The following is a 9,851-nucleotide window of genomic DNA, read 5'->3' as shown; positions in this document are numbered from 1 at the left end:
TCTCTCTTTGGTTACCTAGCAACTCACTCTCTCTTTGGTTACCTAGCAACTCACTCTCTCTTTGGTTACCTAGCAACTCACTCTCTCTTTGGTTACCTAGCAACTCACTCTCTCTTTGGTTACCTAGCAACAACTTGTTGAGTTGATTGCAGCAGCAGTTTAAGAACATTTTTCACTCCATGCAGTAATTCAGATTTTTAAGACAAAAACCAATCAATTGTCTGTATCGACCAATATGAAACATTTATATTGATACGTTTTTTTAATCCTTGTCGTCCTGCGGTAAGTTATCACAATTTGTCTTTAAGTTGCATAGGATGTGATTTTGTATGGCAACATGTTTAATCAGGAAGTATTTTGTGATGATTTCAAACTGATCAGAAATAAAAACTCAATTCGCCACTTTTTTGTCTGAATTTTTGATGTTTTCTGTTTAACAGAAACAGAAAAAAAGTTGCGATTTATTGGGATTTTCCCCACATGAAAACTGAAAACATGAGAAAATCTGGCTGATTTCGTTACATTAAATAACATTTACTACACATAAGCCAACATCCAACCAGTTCTTAGGAGACGACATCTTGTGAAAACTGATGCATGAAGCTCCTAAATCAGCTCAGGTGATTTTTTTTTTCTGGATTGTTTTTGTATCAAAGATTCTTGAACAACATTCTTCACTTTTTAACTCATCAATAGTCCTTTCTGGGGTTTTTCCTCCTTTAATTGATCCTTTTTATACTTGATTGCATATCAGGAAATGGTGATTGTAAAGTTAGACGTTCCTCTGTAGATGATGATGATGAAATGATTTCTGCTGCAGCTCCCTGTGGGGCGATGCTCACAGTTAATGGTGATAATTATCCAGGTTTTAGCAGCAGTGGCATCATTGATACTGATTGCTGTTCATCGTTGAGACAGCAGGTTGAACTGGCACTTTGTGATTCTTCTACTGTAAGTTTTTAAAATGATCCATAAGAATTTAGTTTGATTTAATCTTGGAGAGTGTAGGACAACCAGTGGTCAAAGGTCATTGTGCTGAAACCTCAGGGAGTTGATGTTGTTATCACAGACGGTGTGGGATGATTAACTGATGAATGGATCTGTATTAATGAGATGCATTAATGCTGTAAGACCAGTTAAACCCACTACCAAACACAACCTGGTGGGATTTTAACTCTCGAGCTTCACTTCACATTTCATTTGTCTGACCAGCTTCTCAGTGATCGTTCTAAAAATGAACCACAGCTTAATCAGGTTGCTCCTGTGATAACTTCATGCATATCTGCGTTTTAATCAGGAGGATGAGATTCAGGTTCATCTCATTAATTCACTTAAACTCAGTGAGTCATTATGTGTTTTATATAACTGCTGAAATCCAGATAAGTTCATTCTCAAACATGTTTGTGTTATTCTAAACATTTAGTTCCATTACACCAACCACTTGAAGTAAATGGTCAAATCAGGCTTTAATTAATTCTCTTGGCATCTTTATTGGACCTTTTCTTTTTCTCTGTTTACTTTGTGGCCCTGAAACTGCACTTTCCTTTGGAGGCGCCCTGAACGGCGCCGTGTCATTGGGCTGAAGCTGCTGTTCTCTCTGCTCTCCGTCTCTCTCTCCTCAACCTCCCGACAGCCTTCAAACAGCTGGAAACATGTCTGTGTGTGCCTGCGTGTGTGTGCATGTGTAAGCCGACATCATTCCTGGGTTGTTTGACACATCAGCTGCAGGCAGTGCTGGACTAAATAGGCTATTACACACCAAACCACCCTTCACTCTCACACTTCCACACTAATGCACATACATTATCGGAGAACCAAAAACAGCTGGAACACTTCAAAGAAAATGCAAACAAATCTGTCACACCCTGAAGAAGATCTTTAAGTGGGAACATGCTAACACACCACTCAGTCTCTTACATTCTTCCCTCCCTCAATCACAGGCGCCATTAAATTTCCCAACGCCTTGAGCCGAGCTGACAGCGGAGAGCAGGCCATGTGTGAGCTGAGCTCTGAGGGGAGTTAACTGATTAAGTATATCTGTGACAGACACGATCCCTGCTTAGTGGCTACTGAAAAGGGAGGCGAGAGGAGATGAGGATGAAAGGAGGGGATGGGGCATAAAACACCTTGTTCATCTCACTACTGTGGCCCTCCTTTAATCACCTGTGTTAAACAGCAGCTCCATCTGTTTCTGGAGACATTTAAAGTCAGTCAAAAGCAGCGTTAAAATTCGTTTACACAAATAAAGCACTTTTAATTGCTCTGGATAAGGTAATGATTTTTTAATTGGCTTCTAAATTAATCGAAATAGTCAAACAGCAGCAGCTTCTTTCACTGCTCTGAAACTCACTCACTAAACAAGGACAGTTAAATGCGTATTTTTGGTTAGATTAAAGAATGTCTCAAACTATCTACAATGTGTTTGAGTCACTTTATTTTTCCACCACTTTAAATCTTAACCCAATGGACCGAAGCATGAAATCCTCCTCCTCAAGCAGAAAAGCTCCGTTTTCTCTTTCTGGCATTTTTCAAGCTGCAACAAAGACAATAGTAAACAAAAGAGCATGTAAGTAGACGTCTTTGCTTACTGCCTTGCAGCTCAAAAGAGCATAAAATCTGCAGGAGCTTGATAAGGTTTTGTCCAGTATCAGTAATACAACGGCGACTTTATCCAGCAGCCTTGACAGGAAAAACATCAAATGTTGCAGAAATAGCTGCCAAGTCTTTGTCCCAAACCACACAGGCCATGTATTACTGGTGTTTGGAGCAAGAGATGTTGTTTCCCCAAAAAAAGATTAAAGATTTGCTTTCTTATCGGCATTCTGACTCTAAAAAATGTATAAAATGTCGAGTCCTATCTGAACAAATCCTTATTCAGTTTACTGTAGAAACCTCTCTCTCTCTCTCTCTCTCCCTCTCTCCCTCTCTCTCTCTCTCTCTCTATATATATATATATATATATATATATATATATATATATATATATATATATAAAATTTATTTTTTTGTGATATCAAACTAGGAAGCAATGTTTGAAATTTTGCCTCAAAAATCTCAAGTAATGTGAGTTAATAGAAGACATTTATAGAACCATAATATCATCAGTATTATATATTATATTTATATGTAAAATTACAAAATGTCCTCTGTGATGATTCTGGCATTCACAAAGTGGAGATAATTTAACTGTAAAAAGTGGTTTGATTTGATGTGAGAAAACGATTTTGTCTTTCATACAGTTTGTGTAAATATATAATTTCATCTGTATTTCTGCTTTGTGTTGTGCTATATAAAGCTGTATGACCTCTGATGTAGCAAACAACCCTGTCCTTCTTGCTGTGTACACCAAACAGTCATTAGACTCTGGTTACTCCCTCTCATTTGTGTTCAGCAGCGGTCTGCAGGCTCTCACTCGGCTAAAATGTGATCTGATGTCTCCAAATTGCAGCTTTCTGCTGCATTCCAGTGACTCCGAGTCCGTCCAAGATATAAAAAAAGAAACAATTTTATTTGGCCTTTTCGGGACCCTCAAGTTAACAAGTTCTCCACTACAAAAACTTTCTTACAGCGGCTGCAAGGGTAACGACAAGAATTTCAAAGAAGATGGAGGCAAATGAAAAGCAGAGAGTCGAGGGGCCAAAAGAGGAAAGAGAGGAGATGCAAGGTTATAAAGAGAGGGAGACTCTGCCAAGGAGTGGAGCTCATTAATGAGTAATGGGTTGGTGACTCTTTGCCCTTGGACACCTCAGCTTCTGATGACTTTGTTGTTACTCCAGTCCAGTGCCACAGATGCCAGCGTGGGGCAGCCTGCTCTCTGGGTGCAGGATCAGTTCCTGGCGACAGATAAACAGACTGAACACTGAACCACAGACCTCTGCTTTAAAAATCTCGCTCCACTTAAACTGTACAAGCGAAAGCTTTACATTCAGTCATGATTGTTGTGAACATATTAATTAAAGATGATCGTGACCTTGTCTTTTTCAGTGTGAACCAAATGGTAAACCTTTTCTTTGGTGGCCTGTCTGTGCCACCCTCTTTTGGAGAATTCAGTCCAGTTTATGTGCAGCCATTTCTCAGCCGATTGCTTCGAGTTGAATCCTGGAGGTCAGTGGCTTGATGTTGCTGGGCGAGAATGTAGCGGCAGCAGACAGTCGCTTGTGTTGTGTCGTTGACTTTACAGCAGTCAGACACAAAGCAGAGAGCGCATGTAGCGACAGTGGAGAGGAAAAACTCCCCGTTAACAGGAACAAACCTCCGGCAGAACCAGAACCGGCTCAAGGCTTGAGCCAGGAAGACTTAGTGAAACATCAAAGTGTTTTTGTTTTACTTTGCACTTCATACAACTAAGTATTTCCTCTCAAACATAGCAATATGTTTATTGTTTCATTATATGTCAAGTAAAATTTTTTTGTATACTTTGTATATGCACAAATATTTACTAATTAGGGAAAAGAAAATCATTTCTCTTTGTCTCAAGAGGCGTTTTTATCTGCTGATATACTGTACACAGACTACAGAAAGATCCAACCCACTGTCAGCCTCTTCAAACCTGTGGCCTGTGTCCAGATCTGCAGTGTTTGCGAGCCAGTACCTCCTGCCATTTCAGCCCAATTAGAAGCTCCCCTTCCTGGGCAGAGAGCAGCAGAAAGGGCCCCTCCTTCCTTCCAGCCTTATATCTGTTGCTCTCCTGTTATGACAGCCTCTGACACGAGGTCGGTGTAATTACTGCTGCCTGAAGGAGCAAGACAGTATGGGGCAAGACAGAGGGAAGGGAGGAAGAGATACAGCAGAGGGAAAGCACAGAGGAAGAGGAGAGACGTGTGGACAGGATCGGCTCGGGAAAAGAGGAGAGAAGCGGAAGCGTAGAAGTCAGGAGAAGGAGAGAGTGAGCAGACGGCTGGCAGACGACCTCCTGCTGTTTGTTTGTACATGCAGTGTAGAAAGAAGAGTTTAAAGTGTGAGTGAGCTGATAGCTGATGACAGTATCTAGTACCAGTAGAGTGGATTCATGCTGCTGTCCCGGTGGCCACTCAGCCTGAGCAGCAAGATTTCTCTCATTAGAAAAACACAAGACAGATAATTCTCAAGGCGATCCGAGACGATAATTAAAGACGGTTTTTTCTGCACAATGTTCCAAATGAGTTATAAACTGCAAAAACACAAAATCTTTCCAAGTATTTTGGTCTAGTTTCCAGTGCAAACATCTTGATACTCTTGAAAAAAAGACAAAACTAACTTACAAGTAAAAACGTTCTAGTTCCACTGGCAGATTATTTCACATATAACATGGGGAAAATGCCTTGTTATAAGTATCAGTATTCAAGAGGCACAAGCTGCTGCATCCTGCTGAAAAGTTACTTGTAGGTTAGTTGCACTGATCCAGAGTGCTGAAGGTTTTGTTGTAACATTCGAACTTCTTTGCGTAATGAGAACATGAAGCCCCAACAGACCTGGAAGTTATCCCAGGTCTGAACCGACGAACCCTTTCACACACACACACACACACACACACACACACGACTCCATGTTTGTTTTGGTGACTTCTAACTAAAACTCCTCAGTTAAAAAAAGAAAAAGCATCCCTTCAATTTCTGAATTACATCTAAGCATTTCAATCCACTGCAGACTTTACTCTGAGGCTGCCGTGAATAGAAAAGTCACATCTATTCCAAGATGTTCACTCAAACTCCCAAAATCTCAACGCCTACTTGACAAAATAATTGCGCCCATGTTGCCGCAGCGAGCAAAGAGGAAATGGTCTCAGTTGAAGGTCTGAGTCATCGGCTGAACAATAGATTCTCTAAAAGCTGCTGCTGACGGAGAGATTTTCAGAGTTCTGAAAAGCTAAGCTTTGAATTTGATAACACGTGATTCTGTTTTCATAAATTTATTATGCACAGGCTCAATTTTGTGGACTCAGCTACATAAAGCAAGGTTCAAGTGTTCAGTAGGATTCTGCACCAAAGGGGGACAAACGGAGACAAAATGGATATTTTTTAAGCTACATTTCAAACAACCACCTTTGCATTAGTAAAGCAATGCTCCTCTTTTTTCAGCCTGTTAACTTGATGACTGTCAGTAATTTATACTTACCAGTTTCTTCTCTATGCTTTATTTCAGTTCTCCTCTTCTTGTTATTTTCACATTATCATATTACCTCACAGTGGGGGCGGTAAAAAAAAATCTGTGTTAAGCAAGCAGCCAAAGACTGTAGGTGACGGGGAACAAACTAGAGATAATCAGTCTGAATTATGCCCACCTCATCTGCAATTACCTCCTGTTGCTATGACACGACTAAGCCAAATGACTGCCTCCCATTATATGTAATCACTCTCATGTGCATCCGAATATTATAGATGGCTATTACTGAGCCCAGGACAAAATAATGACTTTCAGAAGTGGAAAAAGAAAAAAAAGAAGAAGCTGATTTATTTCTTGTGACATGTAATGAGGATGAAGTTTGAGTGTGAAGGTGAAGTTGGTGTTTCATTTTTTTGGTCAGAGTGGAACAGTTGGTTAACATTATCATATACAAAGAATTAAAATATTATTGAAAAGTGCATTTATTTCAGGGGTTCATCAGGTTGAATTACATACGATGGTCTGAAAAGTCACAACACTTTTGATTTTAAATGAGCCTTTGTGCTCATGAATATTCTCTGGTCTAAGCTGGTTGGGTCCATTTTGCATCCATCCAGTGATCAGCTATGGTTCCCTGTCAGCTGAAGAGAACAACTCCACACCATGATGCTGCCACCACTGATCCAAGCAGATCAACTGAATCTGGTCGCCACTGCTTGCATCTTCAGATGAATTGAACAGGTTACACCATCTGACTGCTTTAAACCTCTGCAGGGGTTTATCACTGAGCTGCCTTCTCTTTGGCCTCCATGTTGTTTGTTTACTAATGTTCTCTATTAAAAATGCAGATCGACTCAAACTAGTTTTTCTTGGTTGCACTGGATTTTATTTAAAGATAATTAGAGTAAATGGTGGTAAAAAGATGCACTTGTCAGATGCGTTTTTAACTATGAAAACCATGTTTGTTTTTACTGCTGTTTGGAAAATAAGGTTCTATTTTTTGTTACAATGTTTGTTGGACTTTCTTGCATAATGACAAAGAAGTTCTAATTCTAAAATCTCTATAAAACATGTTGAAGATTGTTGTTGTGACATGAAATGTAAATTTTGCAATATAAAACTGGTCTGTTTATGCTCACGCCCATCATGTTGCATTCCATGATGCATCTAAAAGCATCATGGAAGTGTCATCTACATTTTATTGAGAGAGAGAATTGTTCTCTTTTAAATTTCAATGACCTTGGAATGTGTTTTATAAACTGCTACTGACTTAATGAAGTAAATCTCTGAATACGTTTATGGTAGATTGGGAAAAGTGTTTTCCAGCATTAAAAGAGCCGCTTCTTGTAAAACAATCTTTCTCTTGATGGTTATTTGGCAGCAAATAAAAGTGTTTGCTGAGAGCAGCGGCTTGTAATGGAAACAGCATTTCTGACACATCCAAATAATGTTGGTTTTGAATTGCATCGGGGAGTTTTTTTATGTTGCTTCTAACAAATCTGTTGAGTTCATCAGAGAGAAACTGCTGTGGGACTGAATGAGATGAAACCATACTGAACCAAGCCATGCAGATTCCTGCTCTGTCACCAGTTTTTTCATTTTGATGTCAGATCCTGTTGCTGTGTTTTTCAATTTATTTTAAATTGTTTTGACACCTTTTATAGAAATTGTCTCCAGTGCATACATCTTCTTGAAGAGGACTGATTGTGTGTGTGATGTCATGATTTTGCCCCTGGTAGTCAGATCCCCACCTGCACAGTTAGCTTCTCCGATCTGTGGGTAAAAGTAACTTTAGGCTTGTTGTATTTTTGTGCTATCTGATCCCACAGACGATCACACCAGAGTCCGACTGCAGCTGCTGGATGGAGACCCCCACTCCGACTACATCAACGCCAACTATATTGATGTGAGTTAACACACACACACACACACACACACACACCGATTACAATAAACACAATATCAGTACATAATACATTCAATACGATTCCTCTGAACTTCGATTCAGAATTGCACAGCATTCTGGGGAATGTAGGCGGAGGGAAGACTTTAACCAGTCGACCTCAGCAAGGTTTTTGTTTTAATATCTTATATTGTAATAATCTAAAGATCTGCTCGCACCAACAAAGACTTGCACTTAGATTCAGGTCTAGACCTGCAGCAAAGACTTAAAATACAAACTCTGACCACTTCCTAAACCCTCATCGTAGCATTTGATGATCCACTAAAAGATTAATTAACTTAGTCACATTGGAATCTGGAAATTCATGTAATTTTTCTTTATTTCTATTCCCTCCTCAATGCTGATTATTATTCCCCTCAGTTTATCAAATTTTACTCATTGTATCATGATTGTATTGAGTGCCCTAATGAATTTGTTGGAGTCTCTAATGATGAATGCCTTTTTTATTAAGATGTAAGGAACGAGGAATGTGGGAAACTAAAATCTGAGCATCAAACTGTCTCATTTCAGAAACACAAGGAGGATTTTAATAGCAACAAAAACGTATTAAAGTATTAATCTCAGCCCAGTTATCTGTCTAACTAGGAGTAGTGGAAAACATCAATGGAATAAATGGTGTCTAGAAAGTTACTGACAGAAAAAAAGGATCCATTTTTATAATCCATTGATTATTTAAATGACAACCTTGGTTTATTCAGAGAGAAGCGGAGAGTTGGAGGACAAAACAGGAAAAATAGAGCTGGAAAAAAAGGAAACACACAAACAGGTGGTGAAGGAAATGAAAATAAAATGGTAAATTTGAGCTTCTTTGATATCTGAAGTCAGACTATTGAATTCATAAGTGTTTCACCAAAAGAAAATAATTTCAAAATCAAACGAGATATCAATATTTAAAAAGTATTTAATGAAAGATTGAAAGGAAGAAGAAACACTGATTGTGCTCAGAGACAAATTTTATTACACTTGAATACATTGAGAAGACAAAAAGGAAGAACACCCCAAAGAAAAAGGTAAACCACAAAAATGCACTACAGAGACTTTTATGCTTTAATTATAAAAATATTAATAAAACAACCAAGATTCAAAAATAGTCTCAAGCAATGATTCAGCAGCTTCTGAAACCGTCTCCTGTAACTGTAGCTGCGTTTGTGTTGACCACATTTTGTGCAAATTGGAATTCAGAAAATAAATTTACTTGATGGATAAATGGCAATTTTGAAAAAAGTCTAATTTTTTGATAAGTTTTTGTGTGGATGAGGTGGTTTTTCAGACGTGTGCATCCAACACTTTGCATCCATGGAGTAACTGCAGCAGGTTCTGCAGGAAGCCTCAGCATCACAGAGTTCAAGTGTTGAATCCACAGATCTTCTGTAAAACGGCTGACGGTTGTTTCCCTAAAACGCTGCGTGCTTAGAGACTCCCCAGTATAAGGGTCTCTGATGCCTGAATAAGAAATCTTCTCACGGCTGACAGTGCTGGTTCCATGGCTGAAACATGAATATATCCCATGTAAATGTTTACATCTATCGCCACTTTGATTTTTAATGACTTATTGTGTGAACAAACTTATTGATTTTAATGGCATTTCTTATGAAATTGAAACACAACAATTGTGAAATTGTTTTTCAACATGAGCTCGACATTGAAAAGGTTTTGCATACTTTTATTGGAAATTCAGATATTGTGTTATATTGTAGGAATTTTTCCCAAGGTTTTTCACATTATTCCACTTCACTAAAGCTTGCAGAGATGTTTGGTTTGTTGATCTTTTAAGTTCCCACACCGACATTTTAATCAGTCTGGACTT

The 9,851-nt window shown here is 38.8% G+C and overlaps 1 protein-coding gene across 1 annotated transcript in view; it reads left to right on the top strand.

Moving 5' to 3' along the window:
- Positions 1-9,851, top strand: part of LOC106957106 (receptor-type tyrosine-protein phosphatase T-like) — an 80,451-nt gene that overhangs the window by 50,192 nt on the left and 20,408 nt on the right. Inside the window, exon 9 of the mRNA XM_015048330.1 lies at positions 7,911-7,987. Coding sequence (XP_014903816.1) covers positions 7,911-7,987 — 77 coding nt within the window. The remainder of the gene's footprint in view (positions 1-7,910; positions 7,988-9,851) is intronic.

Source organism: Poecilia latipinna, unplaced genomic scaffold, assembly GCF_001443285.1.
Source record: "Poecilia latipinna isolate Pla-1442-1.1 unplaced genomic scaffold, P_latipinna-1.0 Scaffold875, whole genome shotgun sequence".
Classification (NCBI taxonomy): Eukaryota; Metazoa; Chordata; class Actinopteri; order Cyprinodontiformes; family Poeciliidae; genus Poecilia; species Poecilia latipinna.
Note: the sequence above shows the minus strand (reverse complement) of the source record. Positions and strands in the feature narration are given on the sequence as shown.